We start from the raw sequence: 20,822 nt of genomic DNA, 5'->3' as shown, positions 1-20,822 counted from the left end.
GTTAGCTTTAGGGGTGGAAAATGAATTGCTTGCTTTATCAGCCATCAGTTTGGTTTGTGTAAAGCTAATTCATTTATCTAGTGAATTGGATGATTCATTTCACTAAACAATCGTACTCCCCTTATCACGGTGTTGGTCGCAAACGGCAAGTGTCGTCACGCCGGGAGCTATTTCCAGTGCAGTGTGTACACGAATACAACAACGTAAAAAGCCCCCTTTTAGCCCCAGGAATATCTGGCATCTTATCAGCTTTCGCCTCGCGGCTCGCGCGAGTGGACCAAGAACGGAGGCCGCCTACCGTGGCGTAGGCAGTAGGCAGTTGACCGGCAGGAAGCATACAACGTGTAGTGTAAGACAATCCGTACCACAAGTGATGAGTAAATTGCGGCAGAAGATTCGCAACGTGTTCTCGTGGCAGCACGATGATTACACCTTCGAACCCGTCCCGGAATCGGCACAGTCCAGCGGGCCACCGTTACCGTTACCGCCACCGAAGGAGTCCAAAAGCAATCGCTTCCTGAAGGCAGGATCGTCGCCCTCCAAAGCCGTGGTATGTGCGACCAGCGCACCTAAAAGCGTCGCCGTAGTAACGTCGTGGCAAACCTTGAGTGCGCTCGCGCCTTGTGTGACCTTTTTCTTTATCGCGCTCCGAGGATGGGGAGCTCAGTCGATGTAACATATAGATAGCACACGGCAAACGAACACAAAACTTACACCCAATCGTTTGAGGGGAGACGTGTGCCACGAACGAATGGAATAGTTTTAATGCTATTATGCAGGTGCTATTACAACAATCCTTCCTTCTTCTCGTTTTGTTTTTTTTTTGCCCCCGCTTTTGCAGGCCACATCATCCAAAGGCGTTGGTAATCGGACGGCAAAAATCAATAAAAAGCGATTGAATCAGATAAACATCGCAAGAAACTCCTCGATAACCTCGGCCCAGTTGAATGCGGCGGTACCGCTCGTGAACATAAGGCGCGCACCATCGGACCGATCGGTGTTATCGGAAATCGACCGACAGATTGTGACCGGTAGGCCGGCGGCTGGTTCGCGCCCACTACTGTCCCGTCCAATAACGGTGACCGGCGGTGGTGGTGTTGGTGCACCTTCCTCGGTTTCGGGCCGCTCGCTAGCATCAAAAGCATCGTCCAGCCGGGCCAGCTCGTCCGTTCCGTCGACCAGCGCTTCGCAGAAGGACATCGTGGTGGTAAGGAGAGCGCCACCGGCCCCGGTCGTGGTGCAGAACGATCGATCGCTTCTGCGTACAATCAAGAAACAGCAGCAGGAACCATCATCGGAACGGGCCGTTAGTGCCGATCGGTCATCAATTAAACGGAAACCATTGCTGAGTGGATTCGGCAGACAGAGGTAAGCAAAATTGGTGGATTTTATGTGGCACGCCTTCGTCAAGTGGGATATCCAAGAAAATCGGTCGATGCGCGTACCACGTAACTGCTGTTTGCAACGCATGGTTTGTAAATTTAGTTAAGGAATAGCTATGGCCTTCAACGCAAACTAGAGCAATCCGATTTTACTTTCATTTGGCAAAAGGATTAAAGGTGAAAAGGCTAAGAGACCTGCGACTGACGGCGAGCGACCACTGTGTGTGGATTATCGTTCTGATGCAATGGGGGCACACACGAGTATCCGTTGTAATTAGTTTAAAATTCTCGGACGCTGCAATGGCAGGGAAACCCATACAACTGTTGCTAGAAAAAAGGGGTAGAAAGACAACGGGGCCACCTTAATCTTCTCCCTCCAGCGTTACGCTACCGGAGCAGTTGGGGATGTCAATAGTCATTAGCGTAGGCGCAGCGTTGAATACAGCACACAATTACGCAAGGCGAAATATCTAGATAATCCCCACGGTGAAGATAAGCGGTACTCTCTCCATCGGCCAGCACGGTTTTGGAAGAAGCGTTGGGCTTCTCTTGGGAGCCGGCACAGTTCAGTCGTTGGTACGATCCGGGCGCGCAACGATCTCCCGTGCCAACGTTTGACAGGCGTGCTCAAATATAACCGGTTCGTGCGCGCAGTACGTTTGACAGTTGTGTGGTTGCATCGCGTTCGAACCGGTTGGGTTTGTTGCTTTTGGGAAGGAAATCGCTACCCGTCGTCGTCGTTGCCGTCGTTGTCGGTGTGGTTGCTGTAGTTTATCTTGCGCGGAAACCCCGTCCAAACTTAGTGCGTTCGACTTAAAGTAAGAAGGCCCCGTCGCGTAGGCCTAGTTTTGCACGCGCGAGAAGGCTTCGGAAACCGTTTGGGCGGTCGGTCGCCCTTTGCGTACGTGTGCGCTACGCTCTTTCTCTCTCTCTCTAACTGTGGCCAAACGCGAAAAGCACAAACCCTGCGCGGTAATTGTGTGTGGTGCATTCGGATAGTTTATGTTTTCTTCATCCCCTCCCCCCTTTACTCCGCGCTTCTCATCCCCCATTGCGTGTGTGTGTTGCGCTGGAAAGACGCCCCAAAAGCCAAGTGCCTTGAGCGAGGTGAAAAATTGTCGTGAAATTGGAAATTCGTACCGTTGGCGTGAGATTTTACCTCAGTGTTACTTTGTGGCATAAGAAAAAGCCCAATATCTAAATAAGTGGCTTGTTGTTTGGGTGTTTTTACTATGTGTGTGTGAGTGTGTTTAGAAGCAGAGCCAAAGTGGGTATAGGGACTAGGTGGGCTTATAGGTTTGGCGGGAAGGCCATATTGGACGAACGAATGACAGGAGGGGATTCGATTGTGATACGTAGTTTTTCACCCACACTACGACACATCATCCAAAATAGCCATTGGAATTCACACGCATACATCAACAAATGATCGAATCCCCTCCTGTCATTTCGTTTTCATTTTTCTACAGTACGGCTGTCAATTTGTTCGGGATAAGCCCACCTGTATAATAAACCCACTTTGAGCAGAGCGATCAACCCTGTGACTCGCGATCCCTGTGTGTGCCATCCCGAAGCCGCGATATTGCGTGAAGAAAAGTGGAAGAAGACTCCCGCTTTGCTCTTGTTCTTGTTTTGCAGCAGGGGAGCAGGTTTATAACTCGCTTCGGGGGAAGCTGCGGCAATTGTCAATTGCCCTTTTCCAGCGTAAGCGGACCCTTCTCTCCAGTGTATGCGCCCGTACATGTGTGTGTGTGTGTGTGTGTGTGTGTGCTCTTGGGAAAGGTCCCTCCCTGGGACCAACTTTCTTCCAACCGAAGAAAACCCATAACTCTTCCCGTGCCCCGTTGTATCTGTCGCCGGGACGACAGATTTTGCCCTCTGTGCGCGATGACTGGCTGGGAAAGCCTCTCTTCCGTCAGCAGTTTTTCGGAACCTAATGCCACAGTCCCTCTTCACCCCTTGCGCACGGCGTTTAATTGATGGTGGTGGTTTGGCTGACTTGGCTGGCTGGCTAGGCTGGCTGGCTCATCATTATTTACCGTATGTATGTTTCTGGGCTGCTTTCTCTTTGAGAACCACGAGCTGCTGCTGCCGCCGCCGCCAGTTGGCGCAAGAGATCTTGCGCACGAACCATCCGTGTGGCGCCCGGCAATCGCAACGGTTCTTTACTCTCTCTCTCTCTTCGATGTGCGTTTTTCGTTGATTTCGTTGTTTTCGAACGGTTTTTAGTCGGAGCCGTAGCCACTGCGAGATCGAACCGTACTCCAAGCCTGCTTGATTTTGCATGGACCCACCGTTGCCACTAAACGTCTGGATTTGAATCGCCTTCTTGGATGCGAAAAACAAACCCCCCCCCACCCCTCTGTTCCGAGATGAAACGTCCTTGCAGAGGGCTAAGGTTGAAGAAATACATAATCCCGCGCCCGAGCGCTTAATCTCCGGTTGGACTCGTTTTGTTTGTAAACAGCAGCAGCAGCAGCAGCATGTTCCCCTTCGTTGAGCAAAAGGCCCGTGCCCGTGCTGTGGAGCTGTGTTGAGTTCGGCGAGCCGTTACAATTTACACCGATTAGGCATGCAGCGCACGTCGCGCTCTCTAACAACAACAACAACAACAACACTTGCCCCCTCCCGAACACCATAAAATCATCGGAAATTAGCTCTTAGACCCGTGTACTACACAGCAACTACTACTGCTGCTGCTGGTGGTGATTGTCGTGCTGTAATGACACCCAGGAATGTGTGTTGCGGCTTACCCCTTTGGGACGGGGAGGTTGGGGAATTGAATTGCAAATCTTGGCTCGGCCGCATCACGGACAGCGTGAATATCACGTCGCCCTAAAGGTGATACCGTCGAAAGCCCTTGTGCTGGTATGGTTTGGGGGCAGGGTGGATTGTTTTGCGGTTTATGCGATCTTCTCCGGTACCAGCTGTAACTAGCAGCACCTGAACGTGTACCCGTTCGATCGCCATCCACAGTAAATCACGCTGTGTTAACATTAACTGGTCAATTACACCCTCCAAATGGAGCCGTTTAAGATTAATTAATAATTTACACTTTCCTTTTAGCCAACCTCTTCGCTGGCTCCCTCCCCCCTGGAGTGTAAAGACAAAACATGATGCAAACAAACAGGAAGCGCACGACAACGGCCAACAGTGGCTAGGGAAACGGTTGAAAACAAAAGTAATGAATTAATAATCCTCCCGCACACACGCCACACGACGGGACTGGCGACAATTTTTACGCTTTGCACCCTCGCCTGCTCCTCTCCCACGTTGAAACATTCGATGGTTCGAAGGCGCGGGATTTAATGAGCGGCCAACCACCACTTTCCGCCCCAGCGGCATCGAGAGCACACACTGGCACTGGCAACCACCTGCATAAAACGCATGGGTGACTCTTGTGTTGTCTAGCTTGTGTTGTGTTGATTGAATTCGATTGACGAGAGAGCCGTACGAACGGCGGCGGGGATCGATCGTGGGGCCTGCTGCTGCTGCTGCTGCGGTCGTTTTACGTGCACGGCGTGCAGGTTGTTTAAGGAAACTGAACCTGACCTTGGAACGACGATAAGATTAATTGATCGCCCCGTACGTACGTACTGTGCAAAACTGTCGCAATGCGCCGCGGTGGTGGTGGTGGTGGTGGTGCACTGTTGCACTGCATCCCCCCGTTGGTGCACCCGTGACCCGAACCAATCGTGTGATCGTCACCAAATCGCTCCACTCTGTTTGTAAATTCCCTTTTCCGGAATACAACCGATGCAGCTCTTTACACATAAAAATTGTTCATGGTTCACGCGTGCCTCCTTCACACACGTTGCCACACGCTACCACTCACAGGCGAGATGCTGGGCTGTGCTTAAAAACAAGGCTTTCAACACATTTTGTGCACCAGTTTTGGTTGACGATGCGAACCGCCGGAGGTTCACACAGGGTTCTTCCCGGGCAATGACGTTGCTGCCGGGGTGGGGGTTGGGGCCCATGAAGAAAACGGGCAAGTGGCGTATCAAATTGCCTCCCGGTTTTCTGCGCACAAGTTGGATAATGGGGGAGAAGGGAGAGGAGTAGCAGTTGTATGTGCGCGCAATTGACGCACGCAGGCAAAGGCCGTGCACTAGTGATGGGTAAAGTGGGCAAAATTCCGGCGTCGACTCTGATCCGACTCCGATAATTTCGGAATCGACTCCGGGAGGTAGGATCGTTCAGCATTATCCCGAGTCGTTTGGAATCATCTGGAATCACCCGGAGTCGTCCAGATTCGTTCGGAATCGCTCGGAGTTGGCCGGAGACGTCCGGAGTCGTTGGGATTCGGATTCATCCAGTGTCGTTGGGAGTCGGAGTCATCCGTAGTCGTTGGGATTCGGAGTCATCCGGAGTCGTTGAGAGTCATCCAGAGTCGTTGGGAGTCATCCGGAGTCATTTGGAGTCATTCGGAGTGATTTGGAGTCGATCGGAGTTTTTCCGAGTCGTACGGAATCGGTTGGAGTCGAAGTCGTCGGAAGTCAGCTGTGAAGTGAAAGACAAAAACACAAAAAACAAAAAAAAAACACAACGAACGACTCCGGACGACTCCGGAGGACTCCAGGCTACACCGACTTCGGACGGAACTATTGGTTTGGATTTTGCCGGTGTCAGCATCGGACTAACAATAGCCTGAGTCGGATCAGAATCGTGGGTGCGCTCCAAAGAGCACATCACCACACCGTGCACCAAGCTGCAGCGATGGAACGAATTGTGCATAAGCATACGCCAATTTCATGGGATTGCGTTTTCGAATTCTCATGGTTGGTTTCTGTTTTCCATAATTAAATGTACATTTAATCTCTTTTTTCCACACAACAGGAAACCTTTGTAGTGTCTGTGGTTTTTGCTTTTTATTTGCATCGTCACATCACACATGATAATTACACTTTTGTGACATTTTTGCACAACCACTCGGGAGGAATGAGAGCATTAAAGACGCATTTTTATGTTACTTCGATCTTATCAACGGGGTTGAGTTTATAATACTACAAAACCGTCTTATTATTCACTCAAACCACTGAAGGTCACCGAACTTGTGGTCAATTGTTTAACAAGGGTTAATGAAAGTCAAAAGTGCTCTGCGCTCATTCGGTGGAGAGGGAAGCGTTGATTGCTTTAGGAAGACCATCGATTAACCTATCTACATTCGATTTTCAATTGGAAGTGAGAAACGTAAAGCATGAAGGAAACAGTTTAGGAAACATTCCGTGATGCTGCACGGCCTATGATGGCAGATACGGCAGCCGCCATTTTAAAGCCTTTTGCCAAATGAACTCGGAAGTGAACGAAACAGAAAGCGTTTAAAAAAGTGATACTTCACCATGTAAACCGGTAGTGGGAAGGAAAAGGAAAAAAAATACACAGTGCCCAAAGAAAACTGAACCGCATCGTCGCGTCGTATGCGTGCGTACCACGTGCTTTCCCGGGTGTGGTAGTCGACTTTCGCGGATATCCCACTGTGGCGTTCCCAAAAAGGCGCACGCGCAAACACAACTAAATCCCACCAGTGCCAGGCAGCGCAAGGCAACGAACCATCACCCCTTACCTGTCCATACACGCAGCCGAGAGGATAAAGTATGATCAAACTTAAATCATTGTTCCGTAGAGGCCAAGGTCCGTCCGGATCGAAACATCAGTCCCAACCGTCGGTATCGTCGGTGAGTGCGACCGGATCGGGCCATGCGGACGGTGGCAGCGTCGTGCCCGGAGCAGGTCTCACCGGCGCCCTGTCTGTGAACGGTGGTGGAGGAGGACTGCTGAAGAGTGCCGCTTCCGCGTCGAGCCTGGAGTTCCCCGTCGTCTCGAAACCGGCGCACTCGTCGCGGGGCACCGGACAGCAGCAGCGTTTCAACGGGTCCAAGGAAAAGCTGGACCACTCGTCATCACACCATCAGCATCATCATCACCATCAGCACCTGCACCACCATCAGCAGCAGCAGCAGCAGCAGCTACATACGCAACATCAGCATCCCCTGGGCAGCCATCAACCACAACACCACCAGCAGAGTCGTACGGCATCGGCACAGATGGCGCAAATGGCGACCGGCGCGACCGTGTCAACGAATCACTTGAACAAATTCCCACCCGGAAGTGGGTCATCGCTGGTGGTGAGCGATGATGGCGGCGGGCTGCTACTCAACGAGCGCGGCGTGGACGTCGGCAGCGGGCTGAGCGCGAGCATGGAACAGCTGACCGCGATCAGCTTCGTAGGGCCGGAAAAGGCCAGCAGCGGCGGTGCGGGGCGGAAGGAGCAGCAGCAGCAGACCTCCCCCAGCAAGAGCCGGTCGGCCGAGCTGCTGCAGGTGCATCTCGAGAAGCTGCAGTCGGAGAACCGTCTGCTCGAGCGGAAGGTGCACGAGATGACGAGCTGCCAGGAGGAGCTGCTGCTGTTGCGTGACGAAATCGTAAAGCTCAAGGTATGTTTGCAGTGGCACGGGGGTGGGTGGGTGTCTGGTAAACTCACCCGGCTACTGCTTTCGGTGTCCGTATCCGCAGCAGCGTGCGCGTTAAATTGCGCCACTGCGCAAGATCATGCCGGTATTTCGTTTCATTTCGGTGTTTGTTTTTTTGTTTTTGTTTTGTTTGTGCCAGGCATCACACGAGCAGAGCAACAGCGAGCTGCACCGGCTGGTGAACGAGAACGAATCCCTCCGGGATCGGCTGAAAACCGTCGTCCAGTCGCCGCTGTCCGACTCGGAAAAGCAGCAGCTCATACGCAACACGCAGCGGTTGCACAGTTCTGCACCGGCCTCGATCGCGCTGCCGAATGTAAGTGTGTGTGTGCAAGTGGAGTGGAAAATTGGTTGCCAACAAGTTTCTAACATCAATCCTTCCTTCTATTGCCTTATAGAACATGGATGCCGAAGGAACGCCATGCGTAACGCCCGACTGGGACAAACAATCGTCTAGCAGCGAAGTAGCGGTGGCCTGTTTGCAAGATAAAATCATACAGGTAAGTCGTCACACCCGTCCATTTTTCTTTTCGCACATTAACACTTTCGGGGTCCCACAATCGGTGGACACCCGATAATAGGGAAAGAACGATTGCTTCACTGTTTCGAGAACGCGAACGCGGGCTGTTTGCCCTACCTTAAAGTGTGGTTGTAGTCCATTTTTAAGAGGCGTGTGTATTATGGTACAACCGGAGCAATTGTCAATTAAAAGCTGGAACCTTCAACTGCGCGTCCAGTGCGCGGGGCTATCATCGCAGCTGATTGCAAGTGATGGATCGATTGCCAACACACGCCCCCTCCATCGGGTGTTAGTGGTGGTGGTGGTGGTGAAAACCGCTCGCGAACATCATACTCCTTCATGCCACTATTAATTAACGCATCGAAGCAAACACGATGTCAAACATATTTCGATCGTTTTTTATTTATTTTAATTTTTTTTTTACATTATCCAATGCATGACCTTTAATTCCTCCACGTTAATGCGGGGCATCGTCGGTCTGTCGGTCGGTGTTGGTGATGTGATATCTGCTATCTCTCGGTCCGGGAGTGCGTAAGCGTGTGCAGATAAGAGGGCTGGCGACGCGTTACCGTTACTATCGGCCAACCATTTGGGTGGCCCAGATAAGACAAAGGCATCAGTTTACTATTTTGCCGTCGTCGTTGTTGTTAATAATACCTGCAAACAAATTATCTCCGAGCATGTTGTTTTGGTCGGCAAGCGTAAGCTTCGAAGGTGGCGAGGGGGCTGTTGTAAAGATATGTTGCTTTTCGGGGAAGAGGTGTGAGCGAGCGTACGTTATCGTTCACAAAATTCCTGCCACATTATTCATCGCGTTATGCTGTTCACCACGAGGGTGTATTTTAGAAGCTGCTGAAAGAGCAATCAGAATAAAAAATAGATAAATAGGTTCGAATTTGATGAAAGATTATGATTCCCAATCTTCATAGTGTGTTCGATCAAGGACCTAGACACGGCATTTAAGGATCTAATAACCTTTAAAAGAGAGTTTCTTTCGGGGAGTCATGAAATGTGAGACCGTCGATGTTGCTAGGCTGCAATGCAAACAAGGATGCAATTGTGGGATTTAAATCTCGTACTGATATCCTCATTTCTTGATATTCAATTGTATCCCTTTTCCGTTTCAAAACATTCCATTGCAGAGTAAATGACGGGTTACCTCTCTATATACCTAAATACATTCACTTCCTGTAAGGCGTTTTTATTTCGCTGATGTTGTGTGCATTCGGAAGCACACTCTTCTGCGCTGCAACTTAACACATAAGCGCTACAAAGTGTTATGACGTCGCCAGTGGTGGTGACCTTCGGTGTGGGTTTCGTATTTCCATGCTCTCACGAGCTGCTGTGCTAACCCCGTTATGAATTGAATCGTTTGTTGTCGGGCCCCGGGAGGATCCCGAACGGCGACAATGGTGAAGAATGGAACTGTGTACCTAGATTGCACATGTAGTTGCGCAATGTATGGTTGCGCCCTTTTGCCAATCTCCCTGCCAACATTCAATCGTCTTATCAAAACGAACCAGATCGCGGCAGTCTACAGTGTTTCGGTTCGGTGGTTTGCTATGTACACATATACGCACAGGCTCGGTATAGCATTCGCGCGTGCCACTCGTGAAGCAAAGCCCACAGCCGGCATTTAATTTTATGCTATTTCCCGATTGTAGAAATATATCTCTATCCTTTTCCATACTTTGCACGCTTTAAATAAGCATGTCCTTTTCGACTACGAAAAAAAACTACATTTCGTCCTTTTTGTCTGAAAGCGGTCGGAACGAAGGGGAGCTATATTTATCCTTCTGTCAGCAGTACCACCACCGCCGCCACGACCAGCTCCTTACCACACGCCAATAAAGGGACCTCCACTGCTGGAACAGCTGTTTCTGCTCGATCTTGCATCCCTCTGCGCCGCCGTCACACATGTATGCGCACCTTTCCTTTGCCTATGTATATACCCGCTTCGCCTTCGTCGTAGCGCGCGCTTACACACCCTAGGGGACCGATCGTGCCCTTTGCGCTTCTCTTTCTTGTCGCACACCCGAGGGCGATACCCGGGCAGAGAGGGCATTTAATGTATACTGGAGAACTGTTCTTCCTTCGGACGTACTTCCGATTCGAACATGATGAGGGCTGTACAGTGAGAGGGGGAAGGAATTGTCCGAGTGAGTGAAACGGAAACGGCGGCTGTTTTGGTGTACGGGCAGATGTGTATGGTTTTGGGTGTGTTTGTAGCTAGCCCCAGCGGTGGTGCGGAAGGTGAAACGCGCGCGGTATAAGCCAATTCCCCGTGTACTGCACAACGACGTTCTTCGGGCCCGTTTTCGTGTCCTATGTACGCATGGCGGCGCGCTGCGCGTGTTGCGCATTGCTGGTGGTAGTGGCGCGTGCTAATACCACGAACCTTATTGCAGAGGGGTGCAGGGGGGGATTAATGTTGTACATAAGCCAACGCGCCGAGTGAGTGTAAATTTTTAACGAACTTTTGTCCCCGTGCCGCCGCTATCCGCTCGGGCAGGCATTGCCAAGGGACGGATCCTGCGGGTTAAAGCGAGGGTCGCTTTCTTTACTTGCTGCTTCCTTTCGTTGTTGCCCCCCTGGTTGTCGATGAAAAGCGACCGTTGCAAACGGAACGTACCACACTCCAGGTTCGGGTCGGCGCAGAAGGCTTCCAACCGTTGCGCAGTGAGGATGCGTGCGTGCTGCGGCTGATGGTTGATGCGCGTTTGGTTGGGATGCTAGATTCTGGGCAGACGCTTTAAGAGCAAACCTGTGGTGATTTCAGTGTGGCAGAGTGTGTGTGCGTTTTACTTAAAATTCAGTGAAAAGTGTAATTAAAAAATATATCTAGAAAGTGATTTAAAGTGATTTTGAAGAAGTGGAAAACAGAGAGAAAAAAACGAAACAATGACGTCCCAGCATAACTACACCAATCCGGCGTTCTGCCAGCAGAGCGAGTTCTACTCCCCGCCCAAGACGCCGGGGATGGCGGCTTCGCTGATGTCGGTAGCGGCTACCACCACCACCAGCAGCTCCATGGCAACGCGGCGCAACGAGCAGCTAACGCGCTCGTACAATCGCATCTCGTCGAAGATCGTCAACCGGCAGCACAGTATCGCCTCCTTTGACCAACGCACACGGGCGGGCGGTTCACCGATGCCGGGCAAACCGTTGGTAAATGCGCGTCTGCTAGACCGGTACGGTCCCGTCGGTGGCAACGGAACCCAACAGCAGCAACAGCAGCAACCACAATCGCTCGGTGGTGGCAGCACTAGCGGTAGCCGTTACGCGTTAGTTCCGGTGGAGGAAATACCCTTCAACGTGATGCGCAAGTACAGTGTCGTCAACGAGACGCAGCTGTCGCTCGGTGTAACCAGCAGTGCTTCGCGCAGCGAGGAATTTCTCGATCGCGTCGGCAGCGTGCCGAATCTGAACGGTGGTCGGATGATGGTGCGAGATCCGAACCGGAATAGTGCGCTGAATCGTACGCAGGAAGCAGCGGTGGGCGAAGAGGAAGACGACGACCGTGAGGACGACGATGGTGGTGTGCACAATCTGTCCGATCAGTTCCGCAGCCTGCCACCGATGATGTCGTCCCATTCGACCGCACTCGATCAGCATTCGGGATCGCGGTTAAAGAACGCTTTCTCGTCCGACTTTGGTTCGAAATCGTTCATCCTGTACGATCAGCGCAACAACCAGCGCTTCGAGATGGTACCGACCGAGGAGGACGAGGAGCTGGTGGACGACAATCAGGAGATCATACAGATGCACAACGGGCGGGCCCATCGGTACGCCATCATACCGAGCATTGCGGACGATGAGGACGAAACCTGTCTCAGCAACGGAGGCGTAACGGACGAACCACCGACGGCCATTCATCGCACTCCGTCGTCGCTGTCTCAGCAGCAGCAGCAGCAGCACTGTGGAGGCGTGTCTGCTGTGTCCGTGTCGCGGCGCGAAACGCCCAACCCGCCCAAACCACCCGGCAGGGCAGGATCCGTCACTAGCACCCCCTCGAAAGTGCACCCGGGGCAGCAGCAGAGGGAGGAAACGACGCCGAAGAAAAATGCCGCCACCCAAAAGCTGCACGAGCTGCTTACCACGCCGCAGAAGACGCCGAAGCAGTGGCGCGGTACCGGCTATCCCGCCGCCCCGTCACCGTTCAGCGCCTGCAACACTCCCAACACAACGCCCCGCCGGGCGGCAATGGCTGCCGTCGCGTCCGGTCCACCGGCAATGATGATATCCAGCACACCGAAGCAAAAGCAACCGCCGCAACAGCACCAACACTACCAACAGCAGCAGCAGCTGCAACCGATGGTCATTCCGACGACGGCCATCATAAGCCCACGGCTAAACTCGGATATCTACAGCGAAAAACCGCTGCCGCTGGATCCGGAGAAGCAGCCGGCCAGCTGGGCCACGTCTCCGGACGGTACCAAGTCGTGGCGCAAGATGGCGAACGCGTCCGCCACGATCGGGGCCGTCTCGCTGATGCTGATCCTGTGCGGGTTCATGAACTCGGGGCTCAGCCTGTACATGACGGCGAAGCTGGGCCGCGAGTTTTACCTCGACATGGGCATACTGGCGGGCTTTTCGGCGATCGCCCTCGGCATATTGGGCTTCAAGTCGCGCCAGTGCGACTGGCTGCCGAACCGGAACTACATGTCGGGTAGGTTTCAGGGTAGCGGAAGGTGGACAGGGAAAAGTGATGAATTTGTTGTTAATTTGGTTCTGTTTCTTTCCACAACATACACTACAGGTTTCGTGTTGGTTACGATCTTTTCGCTGCTGAACTGCTGCGCCGAAGTGATACTGATGACGATGCACCCCTATCCCGGGACACCGCTGAACGATGTCACTACGGGGATTATCCTGGGACTGTCGTCGTTAATTATTCTGCTGATCAGTCTCGGTGCGATCACTTCCCGCTGGTGCCGTGCACCGCCGCCGGACAATCGTATCGATGTGTACACCGCGGGCCCGTAAGCGTGGAGAAGCAACCAAAAATGAGAAAAATAGCAGCGTTTGGAGCCTTAAAATATTAGAAGGCAATGCGATCGAGCAAAACATCACAATTCTAGTGTAAATGAAGTGAGGAAACCTTAACTATTTATTGTAAAGCGTTCGTTAAACATGAGAGCCATTTGAAACGTTTGTGTAACTACTCCCCAGCAGTACTTATTGAAACGAATAAACCACGAATATATATATTGAAGTGTTGTGTGAGCTCAGCATGCAAGTGTTGAAATTATTGAGATAGCATTAAATTTATGAACTCGCTCGAGAGAAGAACCACCTGCCACTTGCGGAATGTTGATGCGGACGCTTTTTGAAGATCAACTTGTGGTTGCGAGAGAGTGTGTGCGCGCGCGCACATCCGTTGAAGCGAGACATACATAAAGGGGTTTATGTGTAATACATAATCGGTGCTAATGGAACGCGCCACGCCACACGGTGCGTTTTGCGCGCACGTGTGTGTGTGTGTATGTGTGTGTGTGGCTTATTTCTTTGTGACATATTTTACTCTCATTTTAGCGCGTGTGCGGAAGTGCATTCTTCATGCTTCAATTAATTATCATCATTTTTGTCTGTTCGTTTTTTTTTGTCGGGGCGATTTTCGGGAAGGATGCGAAATTCCTGCAGCCATTGTGCCGCCGTTGACGGCAGGTGCAATTTGAAGTGTACAGTTTTTGGGAATGATTTTAATACGCAACACAATTATCGAACATTTTTTGTGGAAGAAATGCATTTTTTCCAATCCAATGAAGCAAATCGTTCTTTACCCTTCGTAGAAAAACAATAGTAGGCTTTGCATGTTCTCTAAAACCTATCCCACCGATTGCTATGACTTTGTTCTGCTCTCAGATGGAAGAAACGCACTACTCCACGAACGAGGAGCTGCAGGCGACGCTGCAAGAGCTAGCCGACCTGCAGTCGCAGATCATGGAGCTGCAGTCCGACAATGAGCGGCTCGTCGAGGAAAAGGACGTCATCTTCCAGTCGCTCTGCCGGCAGACGGAAAAGCTCGAAGATACGCGCACGCAGATCGGCACGCTGCAGAAGCTGCTGCTGCGCGAACCGAACCAGCAGGACGTTACGCCGACCGACCGCGAGCAGAAGCTGGTGGATCTGCTCAAGAGCGCCCAGGACGAGCGGGAAAGCTTCATGCTGAAGCAGGAAGAGCTGAACGCCGAACTGAACGAGCTGAAGGCGATCATTGACGAGCGCAGCGGGGAGGTGGCCCGGGCCCGGGGTCGCATCAGCATGCTCGAGTCGTCGCTGGACGCGGCCAACGCGGAGAAGAAGGACGCGAACGCGCAGCTGATGGAGTCGAAGGAGGACGCATCGGTGAAGCTGATCGAGATTAGCCGGCTGACGACGCTGCTGGAGAATGCGCGGGCCAAGATCGACGAGCTGGAGCAGGACCGGGCGAAGGGTGACAAGACCGACCTGGAGGAGCTGCTCGATGTGGCGCGGAAGGAGAAGGACCAGCTCGAGACGCAGGTGGCCTCGCTGCAGGAGCAGGTTTCGATCAGTCAGTGCGAAATCCAGAAGCTGAAGGACCAGCTCGCCCGGCTGAACGAGGAGTGCAAGGTCGTGCGGAACAACGCGAAGTGCGTCATCTCGGACTTGGAGTACAAGAATGAAACCGTGACGCAGGAAAAGCAAAAGATGGCGACCGATTTTCAGCAGCTGCAGGAGTCAATCAACGAGCTACAGGTAATTCGTGAAGCATTTCTCTTTTTTCTCACTTTAATCTATTTGTTTGCCCAAAATCCAATCCGTGCCAAACAGGTTCAAAACAAATGCCTCCTGGAGGACAAATCCCAGCTGGAAACGCTGCTGTCGGAGACGCAGAAGCATCTCGGTGAAACCGAGCGCCAGCTGATGGAAAAGACTGACGAACTAAACCAAGAAACTAGACTTAGGAAGCAGGAAGCGGACGAGTGGGAACACTTCCAGTCCGATCTGCTGATGACGGTACGGGTGGCGAACGATTTTAAGACTGAAGCACAAAATGCGCGCGAAAAGCTGGCCCTCGACAATAAGGCACTGCGCGAGAAGGTGCGCGTGCTCGAGCAGCAGATCGAACAGCTCAACAAGCGTAAGTATCCAGTTTTGAGCCGGCCATCGTACGTATGGAGTACGTCTGGCGCGCATGATTCGTGTCTTTCAGCCGTAATCGATTGTTTTGACGGATTATTGCAGTTCTTTTTTTGCATGTGTAGGCTATCTGTTCATTTAGTATGAATTTCATTTGAACAAGCTCATTACAGTTTTAGTTTGTATTGCACTATAATTTGTATTTTAAAACATACTCCCTTTTGGCAAAAGGTGTTAGAATCTCAGAGCAGAACCTCAAAAACAAAGTGTCTAACGAAACCCGGGAGCGATGGGTTACTCGTGTATAGCCTGTAGAGAAATAATACTCACTCGATGTTTCACAGAATCCTTGAGAGGTATCGGCAATGCGGATGACGTACAGTTAAGCTACGAGCGTCTGAACGTGCTCAAGCAGGATCTGTACGCTTCGGCCGAGAACCTCAACACGTTCGATCGGAACGTGGACGAGTTTTCGCAGCGTGTTCAGCTGCTGCGCAAACAGATGCACAATTTTTCACTCGATCGCAAATCATCCCCCGTTACTGCGGCATTTCCTGCTACTGCTAACCCACCGAAAAAAAGTGTTACAATGCAGTCGTTGTCCCCTCCTCCTGCCGTACGATCCGTGCAGGATTCCGATTCCGATGTGCCACCGCCACTGCCAAAGACGAAACCACCGAAGATGGTCGTTCGTTTTGCGGACGATCGATCCAGCGTCGATACGCTGGACAGCATCGAGTACGAATTTAGCGAATCAGATTCAGATGAGTGGGATCCGATTCGTGGCGGCGGCGGTGGCACTAGTAAACGTAAATCGACTCCGTTTGGAGACAAGACGATGCACCAGCAGCGAAAGACGACCCCATCGTCGGAAAGTGTCTCGGAAGCGAGCACCACGGCTAGCGATGAGGAGGAGCTGTCGCAAGAGGTTGGCGAATATCAGACGAATCGGCCAGCATTTCGTCCGATTGCCGCCTCGCAGAGTACGGAAAATCTGTTCCACCGGTCTACCGCGCTGTTTAAACCGATTCCACGGTTCGCCTCGACCAGCACGCAAGACTTAAGTTCGATCATGCGGGCGGAGGGATTGTACCATCGGCAGCACAAGAACCCACGCCACCGTGCGCTCGATTCGGTGGACTTTGGTTCGGGGTTGTTCTACTCGAAAAGCACGAACGATCTTATCCTGCCCGATATCGATGGGCTGGCACACAAACCGGCAACGAATTTGAGTAAATTTCGCAAATTTCGTTACGAACGATCGATCAGCGGTTCCAGCTTGAACAGTTTAGTAAAGCTGGAGGAACATAAGCAGCAGCAGGAGCAGTGGCAACAGCAACCTGCCAACAAAGTAGCTAGCAGCAATGTAATGAGCTCTGCGGTAATATTGGAGCAGCAAAGGAATGAAACTGTGTACAGGATTGTAGCACCAAAAACGACATCCGAAAGGCCTGAGCAGTCGGCGAAGGCGAAGGCAAGTTCATTGGAGCAGCAGAACAAACTGGAAGCACGCAAACCGCTGCCACTACCCCGGGCAGACAGCGATCAAAATTTAGCGACCCAAAAAACGGTTGTATACGTAATTGATAAGCAAACGAACCAATTCGTCCTGGAAGAGGAGCTGCTAGGGAAGCGAAAACAAGAACAAAAGAAGCGGGAATCTGGTCATTCTAATGCTCCTGTTGCCGCAGATCCTCCTCCATTGCCGATAAAAAGCAGTACCAAATTTGTTGCCACTCGCAAAGCGGCACCTGCGGCAGCCCGTGTTGATGCGCGCACACCCGAATCATTGTACGAAAATATCACTTACCGCAGAAGTATTGTTGGGCAAAGCTTTTCCTTTGACCATGATCCTAGTAAGTTATTTTCTTCCCACAATCACCCCCCCCCCCCCCCCCCCCCTCCCGCTTCCACGTTTGGTTTTGCCTGTTTGCTTTGTGAGTCGTCGTCTCGTGTCGTGTTGTGTGTCGTGTTGTCTCTCGCTTTGTGCTGTGTCTTTTTGCTTTCTGTGTAAAACTAAACAGTGTAAGCTGATGCTTCCATTCGATGTTGCCACTTGCGTGTGTAAAATTTTAAATGATTGAATGAACCCCCGTCACACAATGCTCGGTTTTAATGGTACGCATTTTCATGGTTTTCCAGTAATAACAACGAAAGAAACGCAATCACAATCGCTCATCACAACCGTACAGCAGGAGATGGCGGTACGACGGCAGCAAAAGTCCGCCATCCAGCGGCAAGATTCGCGGCTGTCGGTGAAGAGTTTGATTGAGAGTATTGAAAATTCAGCCAAACAGGTAATAATGAGCTGATGAGCGGTGGGTGAATTACTTGGGACCAAAACATTAAAATTCCGATTCCGTTTCCTTGCATTCCAGACCAAACTAAACTCCGACTCACGGTGCAGTTCCAGTTCCAGTATCAATAGCATTCCAGCGGACGCCAATCCGGCGACGCTTTCCGCGAAACATTCCTCCGTTAGCAGTACGAACAACAACAACAACAACACTATCAACAACAATGAACACGACAGTATCAGCAACAATATTAGCAAGGGCCACGTAAATGGCAGCAATAATAACGATGAAAACAACGTCATTGTAAGTCGCGATTGAGGCGGAGGCGATATTTGTCTGGAACTTTTAGTTTAAACGCTTACTGTGTCGCCATCCTTTTTCAGCAAATTCCCGTGCAACCTTCGGCGGCAATGGTGCAATCCGGCGGCGGTGCGCTGCCGGCCAAGAGTCCGCTGCGAGAGCAACAGCAGCCAACGGTTGGGAGCAACGTTAACAGTAATTCCAAGCCGAACGCTTCAGCAGGTAATTCCCGTCGACGTTCCCAGCTATCCTGGCGTCCTATCTAGTTAAAGCACTATGAGTGGCATGTGCATGTGTGTAGATGGTGTTTATGACTACACCGACTTGATGTAGTAGCTTGTGTGTGTGTGTTTTTTACATTTAATTGAAATCTATCGTAGAAGGTTTTTATTTTAATTTTAAGTATTGCATGCACTAGCAAGCTGCATTTCCTATACATGTAGAGATTTAAGCATAATCCTTCCTAGTCGTAATTTGATTCGAATAAATAGCAGTAGTATGTAACTGAAATTGCACGCATTTTTAACGTCTTTCCACCCCATTTCTTAATCACTATTAACTACTAACACATTTTCGGCGTTCCGGAATTGGATTGTGTTTTGCAATAATTGTTGTAATGTTTGATTTATTTCAACAAATAATATTACAATTTGGTGTATGGTTTATTTAATCCGAACGTTTCTTTGTAGTTATATTATGGTTATGCTAATTTCTGTAAGATTTAAGTACAATTTCCAAAAAACTGAATTTCCATGGACAAATGAATTAAACCTTTCTATTATAATGCTGCGCTTCAATTGGCTATTCGTTTTGTTCGATGTTTTACTTCGTTATTTCTCCTTTTCCCTTTATATATATGACTTTAAACAAAAACATCGAATTCTTTAATAAACGCTTTTATTGCATGTGTTTTTCTTTACTTTCCAAATTTTGTGCATGGGGCAGAGTTGTTGATCAGTAATCACATTTGTCTGATCTGCATACAAGCATTAATGTTAGTCGCGCTTCACATTTTCTTCAAAGTTGTTGGAGAATACTAAGAAAAAAAAGAAAAGAAACTATTGATACACTAACTCTACTGTAATGTAAGTATTTGTAGTTGAATTGCTAACGGTACACTGTTGACAATGGACTAATAAAGTTCTACGTAAGTGTGTTGTGGTCTTATTCGAAGTACTCACATTTGTAAACTACAAAACATAATGAACACTGGCGAAATACATTAACTTTTCAAACACTGAATGCTTCATTCAAAGCCATCCCTCTTCTCAAACACTTTTTTTAATTTGGAATATGTTCACTTTAAAATTGGGAACGCGTTTTGCGCACTCTCATCCTCATCAGTGTAACGCTTTATACAATTAAACACACTTTTATAGCGGTTGCTTGAATTTGCTTGAATGTGTCTTTTTATTTTAATGTTATTGCTTCCCTTTTGTTTTATTTATGTTTCTCTTCTTCTTTTTATTTTCTCTCTACGAAATTTTAGACACTGTAATGTTGATGAAAAAGTCCAGTCTTATCACCAGCAACAACGGTTGCAACACAACCCTTAACTCAGCTATTATTTCCCACAAGACAATGGACTATGTGCGTCGAAATAGCTACAACGACATAAGTATGTGGTATTTTCTTTTATTTGTGTAGTTTTGTGTATTATGAATTTAGCCGTTTTTGTTCTCTTGGTCGAGTTTCGTTTGAAATTCGTTTGTAACTGTAGATGCTTGTAATGAGGCTCTTTAAAATACGAAATGTTTAATGTTATTTGTACGTTGTGTAGAACACTAATATGAAGAATAATTAATTGTTATAATGGTATGCTTCTTCTGTCCTTCCAAAAACTGCAGGTGAACGTAAGGATCCGCTAAATGCGTTAGTGAAAAATGGAGGCTCGAAACGAAATGCGCTGCTCAAGTGGTGCCAAAACAAAACGGTTGGCTACCGAAACATCGACATCACAAACTTCAGCTCCTCCTGGAACGACGGACTGGCCCTGTGCGCCATCATGCACTCCTACCTGCCGGACCGCATTCCCTACGATAAGCTGAACCAGAATGACAAGCGGCGCAACTTTAGTCTAGCATTTGCGGCCGCCGAAAGTGTTGGAATTCAGACGTCTTTGGTAAGCATTGCAGAAAGATGGGTCTTTAAACTGGGGCCCAATTTAATAGAAAATGTCTTGTATTTCTTCCACACACACACACACACAGAGCATTGACGAGATGTGCCTACAGGAACGGCCAGACTGGCAGCAGGTGATGGGCTACGTAACGGCCATCTATAAACATTTTGAAACCTAATAAGACGCAAACCGCAAACGTGCATTCCATTGGATAATTTTACCATTTTTACCGCAAAAAAAAACCGAGCCTGGAGGAGAAAGTGTGCTGGCTTCGCAATTGCTGTCGGCTGTGTGCGTGTGTGTGTGCTGTGTGTAGGCGGCGCGGCAGCTCCAACGGGCATCGTATTCCTGTATGCTCCCCTATTTCATACTTGTTATTTATTTTATTAGATTACACTCCTGAATTGCTTCGCTATTGGAAACAAAAAAGTACTATGAATGTTGTTGAAATATATATATTATGATTATGAATGAGTATTCATGTGTTTATTTACTTGATTGCTGAAGATGCAAGAAGGGAAAGAAATGGAACAACAGGGGTTTTTGGCGAACAAAACTATGGCCAAAAATGGGTTAATGGTTTAACGTTTGTCTAAATTATTTAGAGCATTTATTTTTTCAAAT

At 49.8% G+C, this 20,822-nt stretch overlaps 2 protein-coding genes across 6 annotated transcripts; both read left to right on the top strand.

The window, feature by feature from the left end:
* The first annotated feature begins 212 nt into the window (after positions 1-212).
* Positions 213-20,675, top strand: LOC120953710 (cytospin-A-like). 5 transcript variants are annotated; one of them, XM_040373896.2, is made up of 14 exons: positions 214-550; positions 842-1,368; positions 7,009-7,819; positions 7,995-8,171; positions 8,254-8,355; positions 14,241-15,095; positions 15,171-15,480; positions 15,824-17,335; positions 17,622-17,776; positions 17,858-18,079; positions 18,160-18,298; positions 19,566-19,694; positions 19,924-20,198; positions 20,287-20,675. In XM_040373896.2, exons 1-14 carry the CDS (start codon positions 374-376, stop codon positions 20,374-20,376), a joined length of 5,481 nt encoding a protein of 1,826 aa, XP_040229830.2. In that variant the 5' UTR covers positions 214-373; the 3' UTR covers positions 20,377-20,675. The 5 variants fall into 5 exon arrangements, with proteins under 5 accessions (XP_040229831.2, XP_040229830.2, XP_040229836.2 ...); XM_040373897.2 differs by lacking the exon at positions 19,566-19,694 and having other exon boundaries at positions 213-550; XM_040373902.2 differs by lacking the exon at positions 15,824-17,335 and having other exon boundaries at positions 217-550.
* On the top strand, positions 8,362-13,590 carry LOC120953711 (uncharacterized). Its single transcript, XM_040373903.2, has 2 exons — positions 8,362-13,044; positions 13,135-13,590. The coding sequence occupies exons 1-2, from the start codon at positions 11,277-11,279 to the stop codon at positions 13,359-13,361; spliced, it is 1,995 nt and encodes a 664-aa protein (XP_040229837.2). The 5' UTR covers positions 8,362-11,276; the 3' UTR covers positions 13,362-13,590.
* Positions 20,676-20,822: the final 147 nt, after the last annotated feature.

This window comes from Anopheles coluzzii, chromosome 2, assembly GCF_943734685.1.
Source record: "Anopheles coluzzii chromosome 2, AcolN3, whole genome shotgun sequence".
Classification (NCBI taxonomy): Eukaryota; Metazoa; Arthropoda; class Insecta; order Diptera; family Culicidae; genus Anopheles; species Anopheles coluzzii.
The sequence above is the reverse complement of the archived record's forward strand: the minus strand, read 5'-3'. Positions and strand labels throughout refer to the sequence as shown.

Coding starts and splice junctions, on each gene's coding strand:
- LOC120953711 (XM_040373903.2), top strand. CDS start 11,277: ATGACGTCCCAGCATAACTACACCAATCCGGCGTTCTGCCAGCAGAGC. Junction 13,045..13,134: donor GAACCGGAACTACATGTCGG/GTAGGTTTCAGG, acceptor CATACACTACAG/GTTTCGTGTTGGTTACGATC.
- LOC120953710 (XM_040373896.2), top strand. CDS start 374: ATGAGTAAATTGCGGCAGAAGATTCGCAACGTGTTCTCGTGGCAGCAC. Junction 551..841: donor CGTCGCCCTCCAAAGCCGTG/GTATGTGCGACC, acceptor CCGCTTTTGCAG/GCCACATCATCCAAAGGCGT. Junction 15,481..15,823: donor GATCGAACAGCTCAACAAGC/GTAAGTATCCAG, acceptor GATGTTTCACAG/AATCCTTGAGAGGTATCGGC.